Below are 25,517 nucleotides of genomic sequence, written 5' to 3'. Positions count from 1 at the left end.
AGGAGGGGTGGGAATTTTCTCTAATCTTTCATTGTTAGCTTTTAAGTGTAACTTGTAACAGGTTAAATGTTTTATATAGAAGTGATCTATTTAAAATGCTACCCACTTTTAAATGAATGTTTTTGGCGCAGGGGATGTATGAAATTTGTGTCATAATGTGAATACTCAAATATGCTCTCTGAAATTGTCTGTTCTTTAAAATACATTCATTACTTAGTGGCATCTATTTGGATTTTTATTAACACTCAACATTATTAAATTCACTAGTGTTCAAAAGCACTTCAGCATCTTTAAAGGATAGTCTGAAAGTTAAAATTGTGTTGTCCCTAAATAGTATCTGTTTGCGTTCTGACAAATGAGAGTAAAAACTTCCACTTACTAGTATATTCAAAAAATAAAATGCATCATAAATTTAATACACAGGAGGAAGTCACAGCACAAGATATCTGTTTATGAAAAATGTAATTTTAGTTTTCAATTACTAAAATCTTAAATTGAAAAACCATTAGGTAGTATTGTTTATACATGCTTCAGGAAAAATTCTCAGATGGCCTTGTGTACTTTTATATAACTCACATAGTTTAATCTTAAACTGACTTTGCAAAGGATTGCTTGCTTTGACAGCATTTTTGTACGTAGGGTGTGGAAGAAGGCTATGTGACTATTTTAATAGAATGTCAAAGAAAAAAATCCCTAACAAATCATTCATGCAACAGAAAAACGTGGATAAGGAAACAGATTTCATTCAAGCTTCCAAACAATTAATGGGTGAATTGTTTGCATCCAATAATTCAGTTTATTTCCATTTCTTATTTTATTCCGGAGACTAAAATGAATTCCACACTTTTCTAATTCTGCCTATCACTAATTATCAGTGAAAGACTAAAAGTTAAGATCGTAGGAAACATGTCCATGCTGTGGCTTCTTCAATTTAAAAAGCTTAATGTTAACTAACGCTCAAAAGAAAAACAAGGTGATTCAGAGTGTGCATTAGCTTCCACCCCCAATATATTTTCTGTTTATTGTTAATGGCTTTTTGATAAGTTTGCATATGTCCTGTGGCTATGCGTGCACACATTTTAAACAGTGGGGTGGGCCGTTAGTGTGAGACTTGTACACAGAAAAGTCTGAATTGTGGGGGGAGGTAGAAGTGGAGGAGATTACAGTGAATTCTGCTCAAGACTGAGGTTCAATGGGGTCACTGCAGAAATGCTGACCTAGATATGCAACTTGGTGACACACTTACTCCAAATAGGTCAGTTTTAAATATGTTGATTTAGCCTCAAATGGAGTGCTTTTAAAAGCTGGAAATGTGCATGTTCTTCATTATTGATAGCCTTTTTCTACACTGTATCATAACTTTAGTTTTAATTTCTAAATATTGCAATTATAGTTTGTAGGTTGTTCAAAAGGGGCATAAAGAGGATTCAGTTTTATTAATCTACTATACTTACCCTATTGTCAGGCTGAGAACTAATAGGTGATTTTTGCGTATGTGTGTGTCGGGGGAGAACTTGTTTCCCTACTCTGATATTAAACGTATTTTATGTTGTCCACATCAACTTGAAATCAAGATGCTGATACTTGTACAGTTCCTTAGTGCGAGTGATTCAGGTTAAGCAGTTGATTCTGGACTGTCACTGTACGCATTTTCAACAGGAACTACAGGAGTGAGAGGAGAAAGAATGTAGTAGTATTAAACAGCAAAAAGAAGCAAATGTTAAATTACAAAGGTTGATGAGGAGAACGCCAGAATTTTGACAGTTTGGACACCTTATACCTTACAGCATTAGTTTGTAGGCAGAAAAGACTGAACTGAGTGGGGAGGTAGAAGAAAAAGTACCTTGTATTTCATGCCTTTTCACAAGACATTGGAACTTAAACATTGCTTTTCACATTTTGTGTGGGACTCTTCTTAGCTGTCTGATTAAGTTACCAAGGGAAAATATTAATACCCCTTCCACATAGACCAATTTATTACCCACTGTGCATGTGGGTGCCATTCCACTTCATGAAGAGAACACTGACCTGAATCAAAAAGTGTGTGTGAAGTTTGTGAGGCTATGCTTAAGAAAAGCTAACTTGTCCCACACTCTTGTTACACCTATTTGGAGTCTTAGCCCTAACCGGGAGACTATCACTGCAACAAGATGTCAATACAGTTCTCACTCTTCCAAAACAGGACACCAGCAGTACATCTCTATCAGATATCCTGTCTCAAAGTACCTAGTGTTTGATGCTTTTCTAAGGAAGATAAAAACATGTAGTGTGCCCCTATTTAAACTCTACAATACTATGCCTTAGAGAGAAATATGCCCCGGAGCATGAGGATTCAAAACTCCTTTTTTTGCTAGCTAAATTGTAGATGTCATTAGTCACGTAGTACTTAGTACTTGTACAGCACTTTCATGTCTTTAAGCTGTTTTACAAACATGACTATTACAAATGCCCAAGCTGCCTTTTTGAAAAAAGAAAAAAGATAAAGAAAATGAATTGCCTTGTGGCAATGACTTCCATGGATTTATTATACATTCCATACAAAAGTATTTCCATTAAGATATATTCAATGTGTTGGCTGTTTAGTTTAAATTAGCTGTCCTTCTCCTTTCCAGTAATACCAGAATAAAGGCGGAGGGTGGCTCTGGGCAATTCTAGCTGCTTTGCATTGTTCGAGTGGCATAGAGCAGCCAGGATATACAATGAATATGGCCACAAAAGTTAAAAATAAAAGGCTTAATATTCCATACCTTCCAGTAATTGGAAATGTCACATGGTAACATTCTCCTTGGGTTTATTTACCTTTCATGTATGAAATTTTTAATTTGAAAAAGGGAAATTCCCAGACTCAAGCGACATTAAAATGGACTTAAGGTTGAGCATAAATGTCAGTAACATAGGGTAAAATACATTACAGGATATTGTAATTTTACTGTAAATTCTCAATCTTAACTACATCTTAATACAGCTTTTGTTTCAGAATTAAATGGAATCTTCAAATTCTGGAGCACCATGTGACGGCCAGAATCAGGGACCCTATGTATGGGCCTACTGGGCCTAATGCTTAATCTGGCCTTGATTTGCTATAGTGCCATGTGCTTCCGGTTGGTTGTCTTTTCCAAGGTGATGGAGTTTCACTAGGTCATATACCAGCATTTCTAGTTGTGTGCGCACCAGAAGTTCAGTTCTACCTAGCACAGTAGAACCTCAGAGATACAAACACCAGAGTTACGAACTGACCGATCAACCACATGCCTCATTTTGAACTGGAAGTATGCAGTCAGAACGGTGTAGGGTACTAGCTGTATGCTTCTTTGAGGACTGTGGGGAGAGATCAAGCATTTATATGGAAATAAACTATTATTCACATCCTAAAAAAATCTTTCATCTTGGTTTCAATACTATAAGTATATTCCAAAGTAAGTGACAGAAATGTAATCAGTGTGTATCCCCATAATGTGCCAATTACAGGGTTAGTCCTGAAGAGCTCAAAGAAATCGAATGTGTTGCTGATTAGTAAAGTAGGTTTGATTGCCAGTTGCGCTTTGTTTATTTTTGAGGTAGCTAAAGATAATCAAGTAGGTGAACGTTTTTCCTTTGGACTATTTGCTCATTAAAATGAAAGTTGCATGTAATCAAACTCAGATTGTGTCCAGAGACTTCATTTTCTAGACTGAGCATATATCACTAACATGATTTTAAAACTCATGATACTAGGCATGGCCAAATATAAGGAAGTTTAAAATTTGATTCCAGTTTAACCGGATATCAGAAGTTTGGGTTTCACAGAGCTTTCTAAATACAGATTACCAGTCCCAATTCAGAATGTAGAGGAGGCTAGGATGAATTAAGCTTGTGGCTGAGTAAACTGAAACCACTCCAGAGTTTTCAGGTTGGCATCTCTTTCCAATTCTATTTAGCTAGTCCTGCCCATTCTTGGAGGCTTCTCCATTCTCCTATTTGTATCTGCAGAAGCTACAGTGAGCTTTACTGTTCATACCTAATTTAAGGCTTGAGCAAATTTTATAGTTAGGTTGGTTTTTTTTTTTTTTTTGAGGTGTCTGTGTGCGTTGCATACAAGCTGCTCTCTAATAGCTACTATTCAGAGCCAACCCTGAAAATTATTGCTCTAAACCAGAGGTGGGCAAACTGCGGCCCATGGGCCACATCTGGCCCGCAGGACCCTCCTGCCCGGTCCTTGAGCTCTGGCCGGAGAGGGCTGCTGCTGTCCCCCCTCTCTCGCAGCCTCAGCTCGCTATGCTGCCAGTGCTCTGGGCGGCAGAGTTGCGAGCTTCTGCCAGGCAGCGCAACTGTGAGAGCCGCCAGCTTGCCCCGGTGCTCTAGACTGCTCAGTGGCGTGTCTGCTGGTTCTGGTGCTCTCATCGGCATGGTAAGGGGGTGGGGAGCAGTGGAGTTGGATAAGGGGCAGGGAGTACCGGGGGGGCAGTCAGGGGGTGGTTGGATGGGGCAGAGGTTCTGGGGGGGTGCCGTCAGGAGACGGGAAACGGGTGTTGGATAGGCATTGGCGTCCCGGGGGGCCTGGCTGGGGCAGAGGTGTGGATGGGGTCAGGGCAGTCAGGGGACAGAGAGCAGGGGGGTTGGATAGGGTGTGGGGTCCCAGGAGGGGGCAATCAGGGGATGGGGGGGGGATGGATGGGTCAGGGATTCTGAGGGGGGCAGAAGATGGGAGGGGGGGCAGATAGGGGGTGGGGGCCAGGCTGTTTGGGGAGGCACAGCCTTCCCTACCCGGCCCTCCATACAGTTTCAGAATCCCGATGTGGCCCTCAGGCCAAAAAGTTTGCCAACCCCTGCTCTAAACCCTTGGCCACATATTGGATAAGTCAGAGAAAACAGTAGCACAGCACATGCAAAAGGAAAAATCCTGTATAACTTAGAATATTGTTTGTTACAGTACATTGTTTAACATTGATGTTATAGCTTTTTATTTATCTTCCAGTGGAAAATAAAAGCCCTGAATGACATTTCCTTGCATTTAATATGGTGATTATGAGACGGTCACTTCTGAGTAATTGGACGCAATTTTCACTGTTCCTCATACTTTGCACCTCCTTGGTTGAGACATTGTTTGCTCTCTGATCACAGAATAGCATCATTTTTTTCATTAAGTAAAAAATACAAGCCTGTTTTACCTCGTGGGATTTTCACTCCATTACGAATTTCATGGAAGCAAATCAATACCATATTGAAGAGCACCAGGAATAAGATACTTTTTACAATAGCAAAACACAGGCTGTTTCTCTTCACATTTAGATTGATAGTTTCTTTGATTTTTTAAAGCATCTTGTCTAATTTTGACAATTGCTTTTTTTTAAGGTTTTTGAGATTGCTTTAAGTAAACCAGTCTCCTCCATACATAGGCATAGTGTTCAGATAATGCTTCTCTGAAAGTAGAGGTCTAAAAATAAACCCACAGTTTCCTTTTAGTGGTGATTTCAAGTACTGAAACATAAACAAAACCTCCAGTTTCCACACCGGATCTTAACTTCCTTTTTTGTGTACGTATGAAACCTTGAATATTAAGACCTCTGGTCCCTAATAATATCTAGGAGTTCCTGTCTTTGATGGTTTACAGTATGTGTATTCATTGATGACTGTCATAAATATAAAGGGAAGGGTGACCACCTTTCTGTATACAGTGCTATAAAATCTCTCCTGGCCAGAGACAAAACCCTTTCACCTGTAAAGGGTTAAGAAGCAAAGGTAACCTCGCTGACACCTGACCCAAAATGACCAATGAGGGGACAAGATACTTTCAAATCTGGAGGGTGGGGGGTGGGAAACTAAGGGTTCTGTCTGTCTGTGTGATGCTTTTGCCGGGAGCAGATCAGAAATGCAAGCCTTCCAACTCCTGTTAAGTTAGTAAGTAATCTAGCTAGAAAATGCATTAGATTTCCTTTTGTTTAATGGCTGGTAAAATAAGCTGTGCTGGATGGAATGTATATTCCTGTTTTTGTGTCTTTTTGTAACTTAAGGTTTTGCCTAGAGGGACTCTGTTTTGAATCTATTACCCTGTAAGGTATTTACCATCCTGATTTTACAGAGGTGATTCTTTTACCTTTTCTTTAATTAAAATTCTTCTTTGAAGAACCTGATGGATCTTAAGAACAATGAAAAATCAAAGGGTTTGGGTCTGTGTTCACCTGTACCAATTGGTGAGGATTCTTATCAAGCCTTCCCCAGGACAGGGGGTGTTTGGCTTGGGGAGATATTTTGGGGGAAGACATCTCCAAGTGGGCTCTTTCCCTGTTCTTTGTTTAACACACTTGGTGGTGGCAGCATAGGGTTCAAGGACAAGGCAAAATTTGTACCTTGGGGAAGTTTTTAACCTAAGCTGGTAAGAATAAGCTTAGGGGGTCTTTCATTCAGGTCCCCACATCTGTACTCTAGAGTTCAGTGTTGCTCAGGGAAGTGTTCCTTTAGTGCAAGCCCTAGGTGAAGAGGTTAAAGGCAGAATTTGTGTGAGGGGTGAATTGCTGCTTAGAAAAGCTCCTGGGGAAAGGAATCCTCATGGTAGTCTTTACAAGCAGTTTACTGTAGCTGAAGGGTGTGACAGTGATCTAATCAAGAAAGTTTCAATTCCTAACAGCCAGAAATTTTCTGTTGTGAATGGATCCACTGACTTTCCTTTTGAAAGATCCAGTGTGGGTAGCATTGAGAAGGTCTCAGACGAAGTGAAAGCTGTTAAGAACGTTGAACAGTCCTACAACCAAGTGGCTGTGTTTGGCCAGCTTGTTGGGGAGACAAGGTTGTTGAGAGAGGAATGTCTCCATGCTGATTCTGTAAGTGAACAGTCTGTGTCTCAGGTTCAGAGGGAAGACTGGGTAGCTGAGTCTGCAGAGCAGAACAGCTGTGCAGTTAATCTCTCGAGAATGCAGGCGATGTCAGGTAAACGCTCATCTCTAGACACATTGGATATGACTTGTAGTCTCTCAGTGAACTTAGCATCTAGTTCCATGTGGAATCAGAGGTTGGTAAGGGAAGGACAACAGAACTTTGAGTCTAGCTTGTTAGTGAAAATGGATGATTTCTCTTTAAGACAGAGTCCAGCCTTGGAATTAGTAGCAGTGAAGGATCTGAACACTGATGAACAGGCTCCTGGCTGTCTGAATGCAAATTACCTGACTGACTGGGAGAAGAAGACTTGGCCAATCATGTGAAGCGAGCCAAGAGGCTGGGAATGGTCACCTGCAGCCAGGCTAAGCAAGCTGTCACACCTAGCTCTGTTCTGGAGACTTCTACCAGGACCCGGTCAGAGGTGATGGAACCGGACCCCATACCAATGTCTGCAACAGCAGTAGTGGATCCAGTCACAAAGACCCAGACAGAGCCAGTCCTTGACAGTGACACTTCCTGGGAAAAATATGCAGTTCAACTCTTTGAGTGCAATGCAGTCAATGAGCCTAGGTTTTGTGTTCTGACATGTCCCCTGAAATAACGCAGGTGAAAAACCCACACTTGCCCTTCAAGTTACTACTCCATTTTAACAACAAGATCCATAGGTTTACTGGGGGGGGAGTGTTCCTGCTGTGCCCCCACCTTAGTGATTTCTGTTGTATTACAGGGTTTACAGTTTGATTCAATGGCTCTCAGATGCCCCCCCCCCCAATTGTTCCAGCACCTCTGACAAGATTTATACTTTCTGTCGAATAAAGTTGAAGTAAGAAAAAAACTTTGTGGAGCCCATACCATATTTGTGTCCCTGGAAGAACAAAAGAATGATCAAAACAGGTTTGAAAATTGCTGTGTGAAATAAGGATAGTCTAGGGTTTTATTGTAATCGTAAAGCACTTAGAAGTGATTCTCTTCCTCTAATAGCTATTGCTGTGTTCTGTGCCTTCAGAGTTGTTAGAGGTTAGTTGCCATTTCAATTATGAACCTCGGTTTTCCAGGGTTTATAACATGACTGTTACCAGGATGGGAGTGAAGCTTTGTATTCAGACCGACTAGACTACAGGTTTCCCCCACCTATTATAATAATTGAGATCTTTACGTATAAGACTCGAAAGTACATGACATGTCTAGTGGTTTGAAGCTTTTAATTTCCTTGTTTCAGTTAAGCTGTGGCTTTTCCAGTGGAGGGAAAAATAAAACACAAAAATTTAGCAACCCTGTGATCCCCTTTCTAGACTGCTGCCTTTAGTTATTAATATATGTAAAATGTTCCAGCCAAGAGTGAGGACATGAAAAGTGGTCATTGCACACATGAAATAATTTTCAAGCGCAATCATACATTGCCATCAAATCAGTCCTAATTAGGGCTGCCAACTTTGTAATATTTAAAAACCAGATACTCCAGCAGGAGTGCCAGAACCTCCCCCACCCCGCCTCTTCCCCAGAGGCCCTGCCCCTGTTTGCAATTTCTCCCCCCTCCACAGTCGCTCATTGCTTCCCCTCCAGGTCAGGAGGGACTCACTTGTGGAGCCAGGGCTGGAGTTGCAGCTGCCCGACACAGGTAGGAGATGGCCCCAGCTGCGTAGGGGCTCATGCGGGTGAGCAGTGCCTACCCTGCCCACAGTAACTGGACTTTGGGTATCTGGTAAGAAGATCTGACTGGACATTGTCCAGTCTCCTTTTTGACTGGACTTCTGGTCAAAAACTGGACACTGGGCACCTCTATCCCTAATAAATGTGATTCTACAGCATACTTTTGTATATTTAGATATACAAGACTTGCAGATTTTTCTGCTGAGTTAGTAATTGCATGAGGTGCTGTGTACACGGATTTAATATGTGTGGCACCTTTAATACAGAAAGATCCCAAAGTGTATTGCAAAATACACACCTATTTCTGAAGTGCAGTCATCTTAGAGAGTTCCAGATAAACCTGTGTGTATGTGGCTTTTCAGGGGGAGGTCAGTAAGAAGGGAAATGGATGTGGATCCAAATTTTGGATCTGGGCAGGGTATTTGCACAACATGAGGAATTGTTGAGTAGTTTTTAATTTGGGGGATTTGGGTGGTGAATGCATGGGAAGGTAAATAGGTCTCTCTTGCTTCACTACTTAACTTCTCATCAAAGCGTTGTTTTCCAGAAATGTCAAAAACCATGGAAGTTTGAGGGAATCTTATTTTGTAAGAACAGACCTTTAAAAATCAGGTTAATGGCTCACACGGAAGGTAAAATAGAACCTTGGGCACGGAAGGTAAAATAGAACCTCACTTATTGAAACTGCAACATTCAGTCTTAAATTTTACTTTATTAATTGTGGGTTAGGATGCCTAGAGCTTCAGATGACACCTTTTTTATTCTTTTAAATCTAAAATAAGGGGAAGTGTGAATTAATTTACCCAAAATCTTGCAAGTAACTTTGAAACAACTTGCTAAACACTAACCTTTTCTACAAATAGAAACATCTGGTACTCTATTGTCATCAGAACAGCCAGCAGTTTGATATACTATCCTAGAACAAAACTGAGGTTCTTGGATCAAGAAGCCTAAACAGAACCAAAATCAGAGAGCCCCTTGAAAAACCAAACCCGCAGAAGGGGCGGGGAAGGGGGAAGGGGAGAAGACTGCCACTTGTATCACAAAATGTTCCATGAATTTACCACTGCAGACATTGCATCAAAGTAAGTTTGGGTTAGTACAGGGCTCTGATGATCAAGGCCGAGTGCACAGCTGTGTGGAAGTGTTCCACCATAGATACCATAGGTAGGTAGTTTATCTAGGTAATGGATTTGACGTTTCTCTCAATATCTAATGGAAAGCATGGCTAGAAAAATAATTCTTAAGTAAAAATTAAAACTGAAGTCTTAAATTGTATTTGAGAGAGACCGTTGTGTGACTTCTCCTGAATGGAATATGAGTCAGAAAATAGTGACCTAGCCTTTTCAGCTAGTGCCTTTTCTAAAGATCTCCCTTGTTGGGAGGGTAGGACCCAAGCAAATAAAAATTGTTGGACTCACTAGTAATTTCCTCAACAAGAAGTTGAAAGACTTCCCAGCAATTACTGGAGTGGAAACTACTCCAGCTGAAGCAAACTTTTGGTGCTGGAGGACTCTGCCAATACAAAATAAATTATAAAAACATGTTCTTATGAAAATGAATTTGACTATTAAGAATATAGCTACTCCTGATGTCAGAATATTACATCTGTCAGAAGGTGTAAACCAGGGGTGGGCAAACTTTTTGGCCTGAGGGCCACATCTAAGTATGGAAATTGTATGGCGGGCCATGAATGCTCACGAAATTGGGGGTTGGGGTGCAGGAGGGGGTGAGGGCTCCAGCTGGGGGTGCAGGCTCTCGGGTAGGGGTGGGGATGATGTGTTGGGGGTGCAGGAGGGTGTTCTGGGCTGGGACCGAGGTGTTCAGAGGGCAGGAAGGGGATCAGGGCTGGGCAGGGGCCTGGGACATGGGAGGTCAGGGGTGCAGGTTCTGGGCAGTGCTTACCTCAAGCAGCTTCCAGAAGCAGCAGCATGTCCCCCTTTCAGCTCCTCCTTGGAGGTGCAGCCAGGCAGTTCTGCATGCTGCCCTGTCCGCAGGCGCCGCCCCTGCAGCTCCCATTGGCCGTAGTTCCCAGCCAGCGGGAGCTGTGGGAGCAGTGCTGGGGGAGGAATGCAGAGCTCCCTGGCTGCCCCTACACATAAGAGCTGGAGCAGGACATGCCGCTGCTTCCGGGAGCTGTGCGGAGCCATGGTACGTGTGGAGTAGGGCAAGCCCTGGATCCCGGCTGGAGCGCCGGAGTGGGGCAAGCCCCAACCCCCCGCTCCCAGCGGGAGCTCGAGGGCTGGATTAATACGTCAGAAGGGCCAGATGTCGCCCCTGGGCCATAGTTTGCCCACCCCTGGCGTAGACGGTGGTAGTTCTGAGTCTTGCAAATATGTGATCAAGCTATTATGGAGCATAAGGGATTACTATTTTGAGGCAGAACAGGTGCACAAAGTGCTGGCCTCCAGCCTGGACCCAAGCAGTGAACTCTATTTAAAACTGTAACTGCCAATATTTCCCAAACTAAATATTTCTCATGAGGTTAAAAACTTTTGAGACTATCAATAGCATTTTTTTTGTCTGTTTTCCATCCGTCCATACTCCTTGGACTGAGTTACAGAGAAATGGTCTTCATTTCAATCAGAAAATTACTTTTTTGTATGGCAGCTTAAAAGACAACATTAAAGGTCAACATCTAAGTTTGTGGTTTCCAGTGGCATGAAATGAATCATGGCTGTCCCTCTGAAGACAGATCTTAGAGGACAGTGGTTCACTTGATGTTCCATGGCTTGACTGTCTTGACATTTGAATATCAGCTGTCCTTCATTTTCTGTTTGTGTAGTAGGTAATAGCAATGCCTTTTGTGAATCAGATGCAGTTTGCTGTGATCCATATATTGCATGGCATGGTGAAGCCAGGTAGTTGGTCTGTAGGATCTATGGTTAGGTCTTGATTCTTGACCCCACTGTTCTCCCCTAGCCTCCACCATTTGTGTTTTGGTGATAGTCCCGAGGTTTTGAAACCTTTGGTCACTAACCAGATCGGATTCTTGTACTAAAAGCAGCATCACCAGTTGCTTGAGATTGTCGGTGGGCAAATCTGGGTTGGTTATTGCCCGGTTGTGTTCTTCTATTATTGCTGCTGCTTTGGAGGGATAGTGGTAAGATATACGCCAGGATGGAGAAATGCTGTCTTCATTTTCCACCTGTACAACCACCATGGAAAGAAGTGCCTGAATGTGACCTTCCGCAACGTCAAACTCAAGCACAAGGATTTCCCAAAACAACTGATAGAGAACTCTGTCCAGATAAATGCTGGGAATGATGATATCCACAAACTGGCTGGGACCAGTGAGGGGTACTGATGCTCACCCCTTGCGGACAGCCTTAACCTTAATCCTCTCTGTAACTGATTATTGCGTACTGGTGTCGGCAGGTAGCATACATGCACAACTTGTCTACGTGCAGTTGAATGCTGCTGTTAGAATTGTCACGAGTACTGAAGTCAACACCAACTGAAAATTACTTAAAGTGAAGAAATTAGGTATGTTCTGCTGTACCCAGTGCACCTGAAGATTACCTAACAAGATTGCATGTTTGGGGATTGTCTATGCTGGAAAACTTACTGCCATATTGCCAGTGATGAGCTGCCAAAACCTTAAAAACTGGTTCCCTCCTCACCCCACGAGGGGGTCGTTGCCCACCCCCGCCCCCCAGGACTCCTGCCCCATCCAACCCCCTGCGTTCCTTGATGCCCCCCTGCCCCATACACCCCTGTCCCCTGACTGCCCCCAGAACCAGGCAGGAGGGTCTCGTGGGCCACCGTAGTGGTTGCCCACCCTACCCCTAAGAGCCAGAGGGACCTGTCGGAGGGCAAGGTGGGGAGTCCCGGCGGTGCTTACATGGGGCAGCTAGGGAGACCATAGCTGGGGGGGAGCAAGGGGAGTGGCCTCTCTCCCAACTGATCACATCAAAAGTGGCGCCTTAGGCGCCGACTCCATGGGTGCTCTGGGGCTGGAGCACCCATGGGGAATATTTGGTGGGTGCAGAGCACCCACCAGCAGCTCCCTGCCCTGTGCCTGGCCCCAGCTTACCTCACCTCTGCTCTGCCCCTGAACGCACTGCCCTGCTCTCCTTCTCTGCGCTGCCCCCTCCCCCGGCTTCCCGCGAATCAGCTCTTTGGTGGGAAGCCTGGGAGGGCTGAGAAGCAGGCAGCGGCTTCCAGCTCAGGCAGAGGGTGGCGGAGGTGAGCTGGGACAGGGAGCGGTTCCCCTGCGAGCCCCCCCCCCCCCCCCCGCACCAGGTTACCTGCTGCGGCGCGGGTGGTCCTCCTCACGCCCCCCCGCCCCAGCTCACCTCCGCCTCCCTGGGCTTGAGTGCAAAGCCGCCGCTTGCTTCTCAGCCTGCTCTGGCTTCCTGTGCGAGCAACTGATTCGCGGGAACCCTGGGGGGGGCGGAGAAGCAGAGTGGGGCGGCACGTTCAGGGGAGGAGGCGGAGCGGAGGTGAGGTGGGGAGTTGCTGATGGGTGCTCTGCACCCACCAAATTTTCCCCTTGGGTGCTCTAGGGCTGGAGCACCCATGGAGTTGGCACCTAAGGCGCCACTTTTGGCAGGTTAAATTTAGAAGCCCTTTTAGAACCGGTTGTCCCTCGTGGAACAACCAGTTCTAAAAGGGCTTCTAAATTTACCTACTGGTTCTAGTGAATGGGTGCGAACCGGCTCCAGCTCAGCACTGCATATAGCAGTATAACTAGAGTGATGTAGTTGGTCTGGTAAATATTCCCTACCACAGACAAGTCTTGCCTACAAAATCTGGAAGAATCCCAGGATTTCATCTTAAGTGTTCAAGTCATCTTCTTGGAACTTTCTTCTCGAACAGGTGGGGGTAGTTTGTACGTAGGTAACTATTTTTTTTTATTGGTCTGTTTCTATAGTAACTGAAACTTCTTTGAGATGTGTCCCCTTATGGGTGCTCCATGACCTGCCCTCCTCCCCTCTACTTTGGAGGAGTTGTCATTGACTCTGCAGTTGAGAAGGAACTGAGGAGGGTTGCTCGCGCATGCTGGCTAGTCTTGTGGCAGGCAGGGAGCAGTCACCTACCAAAGTTCTCCGATCAGCAGTGCAGCGACACTGACGCACCTACAATGGAGCACCTGTAGGGGACACATCTTGAAGAACTGTTGTTAAGACTGCGTCTGTCACAGAAGTCATGAATTCCATGACTCTCCGTAACTTCTGCAGTGGCCTCACAGCCCCTGGGCTAGCCACCCTGGCCGATTCTGGGGCAGTCTCGTGCCACTGTTCTCCCCCCCTCCTGTGCCACCCCACCCCCCACCCCCAGCAGCAGTTTGAGTATGGGAGGGGGCTCAGGGCTGGGGCAGGGGGTTGGGATGCGGGGCGGCTTACCTTGAGGTGCTCCCCAGAAGCAGACAGCATGTCCCTGCAGCTCCTAGATGTAGAGGCTGGGGGCTCTGTGCACTGCCACTGCCTGCAGGCACCGCCCCTGCAGCTCCCATTGGCTGCGGTTCCCGGTCAGTGGGAGCTGTGGACCTGGCGCTTGTGGCAAGGACAGTTCACGGAGGCCCCCGCCCCCAGCCTTCCATCCCTTCCTCTTAGGAGCTGCCAGGACATGCCAGCTGCTTCCAGGGAGCTGGGTAGGGAGCATGCCAGCCCCACCGCCTGCCCCCTTCAGCACCAGCAGGGGTCCCAGGCCATGCGGTGCTCCCAGCACCCCTGGAGGCTGTCTCCCAGAGCACCTGTGGCCCCACAGCTCAAGTTTTAGTTACGGGTATATCATAGAATCATAGCATATCAGGGTTGGAAGGGACCTCAGGAGGTCATCTAGTCCAACCCCCTGCTCACAGCAGGACCAATCCCCAATTTTTGCCCCAGATCCCTAAATGGCCCCCTCAAGGATTGAACTCACAACCCTGGGTTTAGCAGACCAATGCTCAAACCACTGAGCTATCCCTCCCCCCATATATAGGACAAGTCATGGACAGGTCACGTGCTATGAATTTTTATTTACTGTCTGTGACCTGTCCATGACTTTTACTAAAAATACTCATGACCAAAATGTAGCGTTAGCCACCATTACTGCATGAGGTGAGTAACTTCTTGTTTTGAGAGTCAGAATCCTGGGTCACTTTACAGTGCAATCTGTTAATTGAGTTTTCTTCTGTTGAAGGCTCTTTTTTTAAAAATGTGTATCCTTTTATTATTTGAATTCAGCTTTCAGGAAAGGGGTTGACAGGAGGAAATTTAAATTCACACCTTAAGGTTTAAAAAAAAAGAAGTTTCCTGCATAGACAAGGCCTATAACTTTGTCCATACAGCTGGTTCAGTTGACACTCATTGTCAGCAACAGGTATTTTTTTGTAGCGTAGCCAAAGCTTTAGAATAAACAGGGCCAGTGATCCGTCCTGGCAAGCTTTGTGATAGAGGTGACATTTTACTGGACAAAGGAAGGCTTTCCTTAAATACCATTCTTTAGATGCAGGGATATCTATTGATTCACAGAGGGTTTTGGTGCAATGGTTTCTGCTGCAAACAGCTAATGATTTGTAATGAAACTAGACCATTTTTTTGACTTTCTCAGAATACTTGGTTTCCTTCAGATTGGATGAGACAGTACTGAGCAAGGAAAGTTTTGTGTGCAGAGCATTTTGATCATTCAAGGACACCACTGGCTTTTGTGAACTCTTGTTTAGATTTGTAAGCCTTACGACTGCACAGATACACAGATGATAGTTTAAAAATGCTTGCGTTCCCTGAGGGTCTTCATATTCTGATAGTCCATAGTTCTTTTCTAAGTAAACTGATTCTCGATGGAGAATGAGAGAACATTTACTGGCTTTCATTGCCTGATGAGAGAGAGTACTCTGCCAATACCATTATGAATAATGATGCTGGAGTAGAAGCGTCATTTTAATTGCTGTAGGACTGGGAGTAAAAAGCAAATTGACAATATTTAGAACTCATTGCTATGGAGGGGCATGTGCTAATTTTATTGGCACATTAAAAAGGTGGAATAGGATCTAGAATAAAGACTTTCACATTGCCATGCTTGACTCAAAGGAGATGAAGGAAGCATTTTAAAATACTGTAGGTCTGAGTTGCATAACCAGGGTTGGACTATGGACTTAAATTTGATTGAAGATCCTTTATGTTGCTTTTTAATATATAAAATTATATCTGGACTGCCATATTACTGTTCCTTTAGGTCTCCTTTTGCAATATTAACGGGGAAAACCAGATTTCCATAAAATCTATTCAGACAGTCGTCTTTGAACCGAGTATAGTTAAGTGTTTTGTTTGCACCCATGTTGTTAACTGCTATCCTTAGTGATCCTGTACCCACCACTGCAAACCTACCATTTTTCTTACAGGGTTATTGCCACAGTCTATTTTACGTGAACAGTAGGCATCGCACCTAGGTCTAGCTTAGGGTAAGATAACTGAAGAAAATTCAGGAAGATTCAGCTGGGCCATGGGTTTTTTCACGTTGGAGATTATGAACAGGTCTGGGATCATGATCATCCTACTTTTTGTATTGTTAAAAGGGGGTGTTTCTCAATATAGATGAGGTTGAGAAGTGTTGGGCTCCCTAGACAGAACAAGTCTGATGCCCTCTCTGTAAACCTGAGCAAAAACAAGCAAGCAAACAGGAAAAAACCCCAAACAAACCAAGTTTTTATCATTGTAGTAATTTTAGTTAATCTTAGTTGGTTTTTTTAAATAGTTAATGCTGCTGGAGTGTAGTTCTCATTCTGCACGAAATATTTTTTGGGGGAGGAGCTTGCTTTTGCTGTAATTTATCTTTTCTCTAAAGGGGCTAGGTTGGGGAGGAAATCTAAGGAAATCTTTCATGTTCTTTTTGCAGATTTGATTGCCCCTAGCTGCAAGGCTTCTTTTTCTTACCCTTTTGTGTGAAGATTGCTCTTGTTGCCTGATTTTTTTTTTCTTCTTAGTGTGCTATAAATCCATTGCTGTGATTTTTAGCCATGCCTAGAAATGTCCTGTGTCCCCCACTGCAGTAGGCTTTATAAGAATGCTCTGATTTTAACAATCCAATAGCAAGTAAAAAAGTCATGCACAAAGTCTCTTTCAATCTGGCTTGAGGGAAACACAAGATTTTAAATCTCCTCCTTTACTGTTTAATTTGGAAGCCAAGACATCACTTTAATGTTTACCCAGATTTTGAAGATGAATATTACATATTTTAAAAAACTCACTCTTGAGAGCTGAGAGAATATATTGCAAAGGATTGCTTGGGTTTTTTCCATATCTTTCTCAGTGTAAATGTGATCCAGGAAATCTGCCCTTGTGTTGCCTACCAGTTTGTGGTAGCAAAAAGAGAAATATTGGAAGGCAATATGTTTATGGTTCAGAGAGAACTATGGAAATGAGCTGTTAGATATATATTAATATTTTCCATTGGGATACTAAAATTCATTGTCCTCAGAATATTGCTTCATTTATAAGCCATATACAGAGTTTGATAAAAGTCAGTAAAATTAACAGTTGTCTGGACTAAAACTTTTTAATATGTATTTTTGCTTACATTTTAGTTTTGTATTAGAGGCATCTTCAAAGAAACCCACTTTGGGAAGTAATTAGGCTAATTGGGAATAGAGCACTCTTATTCCAGAACAAGAGCATCCACACAGAGTTAATCAGGAATAGTTAGTCTACTTTAAATTCACACCCTACCTTAATCCAAATTAACTTCAGTGCAGACAAGCTGTGTGGGGGAACCCTTGTGGTGGTTGGTGGTGGTGGTTCATACCTTACCAGCCACATTCTGACACTAAAATGGAATTATCACTGTGCTCTTATGCTTGGTTAGAATGGCATACAGATAGCATTTTGGTTAGTATAGAAAAAAGCATTTTTGATCCTTTATGGACCTAAATATGAAATATATGGGTACACTAAAACAGATACAAGGTGTAATTGGTGAGTGGACAAAATGAGCATTTTGAATGAAAAAACTATACAGAAAACTACAAAACTGTTTGTAACTGACATTTTCCCCTTGAAGTTTACAATGGAGTTGATCTATCCTACAGTCCGCCCCGCCCCCCCTTTGCATTTAAAATATAATGAATGAACTGTATTTCTTGTTCCTGACCCCTTCCTTCAGCCTCAGCCTCAGAATGCAATTGGACTGTGCTGGCTAAGCCTGACTTGTGTGTCTGCATTCAGGGCCATGACTTTGCACAAAAATTATTTTATAACTTTTGAACTACATGTCATCTTACTTATTGAGCTCTTATCAGATCTCCTTGTATGGTGTTTATGAATTTTTCCTTTTGTGTCCATTAGATGTTGTTTGTATTTTTATTGGGCCTTAAAATTATAAGGGCAATAAAAATGCCACTGACCAAATAAAATAACATTGCTGTTGGAATGAATAGCTGACACAATATATGTCCATTTAAGCATCATTTGTGCTACTGTGGAGGCTTAATATGGTGAGATGTACCTCTTCTTTTGATTCTTATTTCTTTAACAAGGTCACCACACAAAGCCCCTTCTCTCTATACAACTCGTGGACCTGTCCAGTGGTAAACTTTCCCTTATTTCTTTATTCATTGTCTCTGGCTCATCTTCACTAGGAAATTAATGTTATGGTTCCAGTAGAGTTTACTCATAACTGTGTGTCAAACACAGCATTCACTGACTGCAATGTCCTATCCAGCATTCTACCTGTTCACATGGCTCCTCAAGGTCTCTTTCTAATGTTGAGCTGATTTTCTAGGGAAGACCAGCCTGTTTCTCTGTCCCCATCCCCCTTTCTGCATGACCAAGTGAAAAGGATTTTTAAATAGTTTTGGCAGAAGCTGCGTTGGTGGGAGGCAGGGATAGGATACCTTCTTTTTGAAGTCTTCTTGCCACAGGGGCCTTATTGATGTATAATGAAGCATGAGTAAGTACAGACTTGTTGCTACTCAACCTATCATGTCTGAAACCATGTTAGCAACAGGTGTAAATACAGTGGCTGGTGGTATTTCTTTGATCAATATGGATAGGTATCTTTTTCTTCTGAGGAGTATTAAAACCCCCCAAATCTCAGCATCTCCTTTCTCATACCTCTGGTTACTCTTGGCCATTTTTTCCTCTGAATTGTAGTGGCCAGGGTGGATTTGCAACACGAGCAGCAATAGGCGTGTCTATAAATTAATAACCTATTTTTATGTTGGTTTTTTAATGTGACATGGTGATTTTTCTTTCAATATCCCATCATTAGTACTGCATTTAAGTGTTTCAGATAGGGCAGATGGATATGGCACCCTTTTGTGCAGTTGTGCTTTTTTCATCATTCTGGTGTACTCTCTGCCTATGGAGCAATAAAGACATCTGCACTGTCTCATTTGCTACTGTTATCCACCCGCAGCCAATCTCTGATCTTTCCCTCAGGTCTTAAAGTATTGCTTTCATTTTTTTAGGTGTCTATTTGTGAGGATTTCAAATGCTTCAAGTATTGTATTAGAAGGCCTGCATTGTACATGTCCATATGGACTGATCACCAGTGGAGCTGAAGTGGCATTACAACAAAGCAAGGGAGAGTTGAAAAAATAGGGTCAGAATAATTAGTGAGAAAGTTATACACACATGGGCATGTGTACTGACAACATTGACCAATGATTTCTGCTGCGTAAAAAATCTTATCTTGCACTTGTACGTGTAAAGGATGACATTCCCATATTTTAGGAGTGTTAATGTGTTCGGTTATCTTACTTTCTAGGTTGCCTCGCAGCGCATAAGCTCAGTGGATCTCTCATGCTGCAGTCTGGAGCATCTGCCTGCCAACCTCTTCTACAGCCACGACCTCACGCATCTCAATTTAAAACAGAACTTCCTGAGGCTAAACCCCAGCCTGTCAACAACTAGAGGGCTTAGTGAACTACAGAGGTAAATCAAAAAAAAGCCACGTGCTTCTAGCCACATCCTCCATTCTGTTCTTACTCACTGTGTGTAAGTTTAGTGATGCTTGGTTTGCAGGAACTTTCGTCAAGGTATATCTGCAAGAGGGCAAAAATTTATATATATGTGTATGGAAACACGCCATGGAGCGATAGATTCTGGTCTTTTTTATAGATAACTAATTTGGAAAACGTGTGTGCAGGGATTTGAATGTTGTTCTCTGAATTAAGCAAGCTTTTAAAATCCAAAATAGTTTTCCACATTCACTGTTTTTTTCTTACACATCTGAGCCCAATTTAAATCCATTGATCTTTCACGTGTTTGATCATCAGTGTAATTTTATGAATTGTCTATCAGATGGGTTCTGTTCTTGAGCTGTGGAGTATAAACTGTGTAGGACTTCACATTACATTCTTTACATTCTGAAGCACTTAGACGAGAGGAAAGTGATCAGGAACAGTCAGCATGGATTCACCAAGGGAAAGTCATGCCTGTCTAATCTAATTGCCTTCTATGATGAGATAACTGGTTCTGTGGATGAAGGGAAAGCAGTGGACATGTTATTCCTCGACTTTAGCAAAGCTTTTGACACGGTCTCCCACAGTATTCTTGTCAGCAAGTTAAAGTAGTATGGGCTGGATGGATGCACTACAAGGTGGGTAGAAAGTTGGCTAGATTGTTGGGCTCAACGGGTAGTGATCAGTGGCTCCATGTCTAGTTGGTAGCCGGTATCTAGTGGAGTGCCCCAAGGGTCAGTCCTGGGGCCGGTTTTGTTCAATATCTTCATCAGTGATCTGGAGGATGGTGTGGATTGCACCCTCAACAAGTTTGCGGATGACACTAAACTGGAGGAGTGGTAGATACGCTGGAGGATAGGGATAGGATACAGAAGGACCTAGACAAATTGGAGGATTGGGCCAAAAGAAATCTGATGAGGTTCAGCAAGGACAAGTGCAGAGTCCTGCACTTAGGACGGAAGAATCCAATGCACCGCTACAGACTAGGGACTGAATGGCTAGGCAACAGTTCTGCAGAGAAGGACCTAGGGGTGACAGTGGACGAGAAGCTGGATATGAGTCAACAGTGTGCCGTTGTTGCCAAGAAGGCCAATGGCATTTTGGGATGTATAAGTAGGGGCATTGCCAGCAGATCGAGGGACGTGATCGTTCCCCTATATTCGACATTGGTGAGGCCTCATCTGGAGTACTGTGTCCAGTTTTGGGCCCCACACTACAAGAAGGATGTGGAAAAATTGGAGAGTCCAGCGAAGGGCAACAAAAATGATTAGGGGACTGGAACACATGAGTTATGAGGAGAGGCTGAGGGAACTGGGATTGTTTAGTCTTCAGAAGAGAAGAATGAGGGGGGATTTGATAGTTGCTTTTAACTACCTGAAAGGTGGATCCAGAGAGGATGGATCTAGACTATTCTCAGTGATAGCAGATGACAGGACAAGGAGTAATGGTCTCAAGTTGCAGTGGGGGAGGTTTAGGTTGGATATTAGGAAAAACTTTTTCACTAGGAGGGTGGTGAAACACTGGAATGCGTTACCTAGGGAGGTGGTGGAATCCCCTTCCTTAGAAGTTTTTAAAGTGAGGCTTGACAAAGCCCTGGCTGGGATGATTTAGTTGGGATTGGTCCTGCTCTGGGCAGGGGGTTGGACTAGATGGCCTCCAGAGGTCCCTTTCAACTCTGTTATTCTATGATTCGTGTCAGGAAAACAAACTAGTAAATTAAATGTGACATCTGCCCCTTTTCCCTACTACCCACTCCTCTAGCAGCTGTGACCTTAATGATTCTGTCTGGATATGACCACTAATATACGTGACTGTTTTCTGATGGGTATAGAGCAAGAAGGAACAAATTAATAGTAAGCAGTGTCATTGCGTAGTTGGGGCAACTGTGCATTTGATGTTTTCCAAGTATTGTCTGTGTACATCCCCTAGAATTACAGAACAGACTAGCTGTTCATATTCAGACAGATGAATGTTTCTATATAGCAAGTAAAGATGTTTTGCAATTTCAGTGGTGCCTGAATTGCAAAGTGCACTGGGATTATTTGTGAATGGTCCTGTATAAATGTATTGTAATATATTACAGCCAGCACTTCTAATCCTTTTCTTTTTGAAAAATATCCAAAAAATACAAAATGGATTATGCAGGCTGCTGCATTTTTAAATAATCTCCAATTGACTTTTAGAAAAACAAAAAAATTGGCATTATAGGGGATGAACAAACCCAATAAGTCTGATTCCCGAACAAAACAGACAACATTTCCAGGAACAGATGAGCATAGCCAGCAGTAAACTGTAGTGGAATAGTTGATTTTATGCCCTCTAAAACCATATCAGAAATGTTGTACTACTTGATGTTGCCAGTTGGAGATGAACAAATTGGTGAACATAAGAACCAACTTGCACCTTCAACACACAACCATTTTGCTCTCTTATTTTTAATGTTAGAAAAGGTACAGAAGTCCTTTTTTGTGCACGGAGTGGCTTGGTTCCAACTGCTGTTAAGAACATAAGAATGGCCATAGCGGGATGGATCTTAGGTCTAACCCAATCAGTATCCTGTCAATTGACAGTGGCCAATGCCAGGTGCCCCAGAGCAAGTGAACTTAACAGGTAATGATCAAGTGATCTCTCTCCTGCCATCCATCTCCACCCTCTGACAAACAGAGGCTAGGGACACCATTCCTTACCCATCCTGGCTAATAGCCATTAATGGACTTTACCTCCATGAATTTATTCAGTTCTCTTTTAAACCCTGTTATAGTCCTAGCCTTCACAATCTCCTCAGGCAAGGAGTTCCACAGGTTGACTGTGCGCTGAGTGAAGAAGAACTTCCTTTTATGTGTTTTAAACCTGCTGCCCATTAATTTCATTTGGTGGCCCCTAGTTCTTACATTATGGGAACAAGTAAATAACTTTTCCTTATTCACTTTCTCCACACCACTCATGATTTTATATATCTCTATCATATCCCTCCTTAGTCTCCTTTTTTCCTCCAAGCTGAAAAGTCCTGGCCTCTTTAATCTCTCCTCATATGGGACCTGTTCCAAACCCCTAATCATTTTAGTTGCCTTTTTCTGAACCTTTTCTAATGCCAGTATATCTTGAGATGAGGGGACCACATCTGTATGCAGTATTCAAGATGTGGGCATACCATGGATTTATATAAGGGCAATAAGATATTCTCAGTCTTATTCTCTATCCCTTTTTTAATGACTCCTAACATCCCGTTTGCTTTTTTGACTGCTGCTGCACACTGCCTGGACGTCTTCAGAGAACTATCCACGATGACTCCAAGATCTTTCTCCTGATTAGTTGTAGCTAAATTAGCCCCCATCATATTGTGTATATATAGTTGGGGTTATTTTTTCCAGTGTGCATTACTTTACATTTATCCACATTAAATTTCGTTTGCCATTTTGTTGCCCAGTCACTTAGTTTTGTGAGATCTTTTTGAAGTTCTTCAGTCTGCTTTGATCTTAACTATCTTGAGCAGTTTAGTGTAGTCTGCAAACTTTTCCACCTCACCGTTTACCCCTTTCTCCAGATCATTTATGAATAAGTTGAATAGGATTGGTCCTAGGACTGACCCTTGGGGAACACCACTAGTTACCCCTCGCCATTCTGAAAATTTACCATTTATTCCTACCCTTTGTTCCCTGTCTTTTAACCAGTTCTCAATCCATGAAAGGATCTTCCCTCTTATCCCATGACAACTTAATTTATGTAAGAGCCTTTGGTGAGGGACCTTGTCAAAGGCTTTCTGGAAATCTAAGTACACGATGTCCACTGGATCCCCCTTGTCCACGTTTAACCCCCTCAAAGAACTCTATTAGATTAGTAAGACATGATCTCCCTTTACAGAAACCATGTTGACTTTTGCTCAACAATTTATGTTCTTCTATGTGTCTGACAATTTTATTCTTTACTATTGTTCCAACTAATTTCCCAGTACTGACGTTAGACTTACCGGTCTATAATTGCCAGTATCACCTCTATAGCCCTTCTTAAATATTGGTGTTACATTAGCTATCTTCCAGTCATTGGGGACAGTAGCTGATTTAAAGGACCGGTTACAAACCATAGTTAATAGTTCTGCAATTTCACATTTGAGTTCTTTCAGAACTCTTGGTTGAATGCCGTCTGGTCCTGGTGACTTGTTACTGTTAAGTTTCTCAATTAATTACAAAACCTCCTCTAGTAACACTTCAATCTGTGACAATTCCTCAAATTTGTCACCTACAAAAGACAGCTCAGGTTTGGGAATCTCCCTAACATCCTCAGCCGAGAAGACTGAAGCAAAGAATTCATTTAGTTTCTCTGCGATGACTTTATCGTCTTTAAGTGCTCCTTTTGTATCTCAATTGTCCAAGGGCCCCACTGGTTGTTTAGCAGGCTTCTTGCTTCTGATGTACTTAAACATTTTATTACCTTTTGAGTTTTTGGCCAGCTGTTCTTCAAACTCCTTTTTGGCTTTTCTTATTACATTTTTACATTTAATTTGGCAGTGTTTATGCTCCTTACTAGGATTTGACTTCCACTTGTTAAAAGATGCCTTTATCTCTCACTGCTTCGTTTACATAGTTGTTAAGCCACGGTGGCTCTTTTTTAGTTCTTTTACTGTGTGTTTTAATTTGGGGTATACATTTAAGTTGAGCCTCTATTATGGTGTCTTTGAAAAGTGTCCATGCAGCTTGCAGAGATTTCACTCTAGTCACTGTACCTTTTTATTTCTGTTTAACTAATCTTCTCATTTTTGCATAGTTCCCCTTTCTGAAATTAAATGCCACAGTGTTGGGCTATTACGGTTTCTTCCCACCACAGGAATGTTAAATGTTATGTTATGGTCACTATTTCCAAGCAGTCCTGTTACAGTTAGTTCTTGGACCAGATCCTGCGGTCCACTTGGGACTAGATCGAGAGTTGCCTCTCCCCTTGTGGGTTCCTGTACCAGCTGCTCCAAGAAGCAGTCATTTAAAGTATCAAGAAATTTTGTCTCTGCATTTCGTCCTGAGGTGACATGTACCCAGTCAGTATGGGGATAATTGAAATCCCCCACTATTATTGAGTTTATTTTGATAGCCTCTCTAATCTCCCTTAGCATTTCATCATCACTATCACTGTCCTGGTCAGGTGGTAGATAATAGATCCCCACTGTTATATTCTTATTAGAGCATGGAATTGCTATCCATAGAGATTCTATGGAACATGGATTCATTTAAGATTTTTATTTCATCTGATTCTACATTTTCTTTCACATATAGTGCCACCCCCCACCCCAACCCCCCGCACGACCTGTTCTGTCCTTTCAGTGTATTTTGTACCCCGGAATGATTGTGTCCCATTGATTGTCCTCACTCCACCAGATTTCTGTGATGCCTATTATATCAATATCCTCCTTTAACACAAGGCACTCTAGTTCACCCATCTTATTATTTAAACTTCTAGCATTTGTGTACAAGCACTTTAAAAACTTGTCACTATTTGTCTGCCCTTTTCTGATGTCAGATTCTTTGTGAATGTTTCTTATCTGATCTGGCGCATACTTTATCCTCTTCCATCCTCTCCTCCTGACTAAAACCTAGAGAATCTCTATCAATAGACTCTCCTCTAAGAGAAGTCTCTTTCCAATCCACGTGCACCTCTTTAGCAATCGGCTTTCCCCCATCTCTTAGTTTAAAAACTACTCTGCAGCCTTTTTAATGTTAAGGGGAAAATGTTAAATTAACATTTAATGTTAATGTTGAAAAGGGAAGTGTTCAAACAACATGGCAGGCTACTCTCATTGTCTGCCATGTTTGTGGTCTGCAGGGTGATGCAATAGTAGGAACTGCTATAGTGCCTCAGTGAAAGACAGCAACAACAGGAGCCAAAATTTTGGATAATACTGTTTTAACCAGTAGTGGATGTACATTCAACAGCTTCTGAAAGAAATCTGTTTGGAACTGGCTGCTTGAAGATTAAAGTACTATAAAGTTATTGTAGTTTGTTTTTGTTTCTGTTTTCAAGATCATGTAACTTGCAGGGCTGAACAATACATAGTCAAAACTCTGGTTCAGTATGTCATATAGATAAAAAAGCCTGTCATGGTGATGAATTGTTAGGGTTGTAAAGGCTTGCAAACACTAGA

At 42.7% G+C, this 25,517-nt stretch overlaps 1 protein-coding gene across 1 annotated transcript in view; it reads left to right on the top strand.

The window, feature by feature from the left end:
- The window catches only part of PHLPP1 (PH domain and leucine rich repeat protein phosphatase 1), a 217,992-nt gene that overhangs the window by 125,788 nt on the left and 66,687 nt on the right, over window positions 1-25,517 (top strand). Inside the window, exon 4 of the mRNA XM_074944968.1 lies at window positions 19,195-19,361. Coding sequence (XP_074801069.1) covers window positions 19,195-19,361 — 167 coding nt within the window. The remainder of the gene's footprint in view (window positions 1-19,194; window positions 19,362-25,517) is intronic.

This window comes from Natator depressus, chromosome 2, assembly GCF_965152275.1.
Source record: "Natator depressus isolate rNatDep1 chromosome 2, rNatDep2.hap1, whole genome shotgun sequence".
Taxonomy (NCBI): domain Eukaryota; kingdom Metazoa; phylum Chordata; order Testudines; family Cheloniidae; genus Natator; species Natator depressus.
Note: the sequence above shows the minus strand (reverse complement) of the source record. Positions and strands in the feature narration are given on the sequence as shown.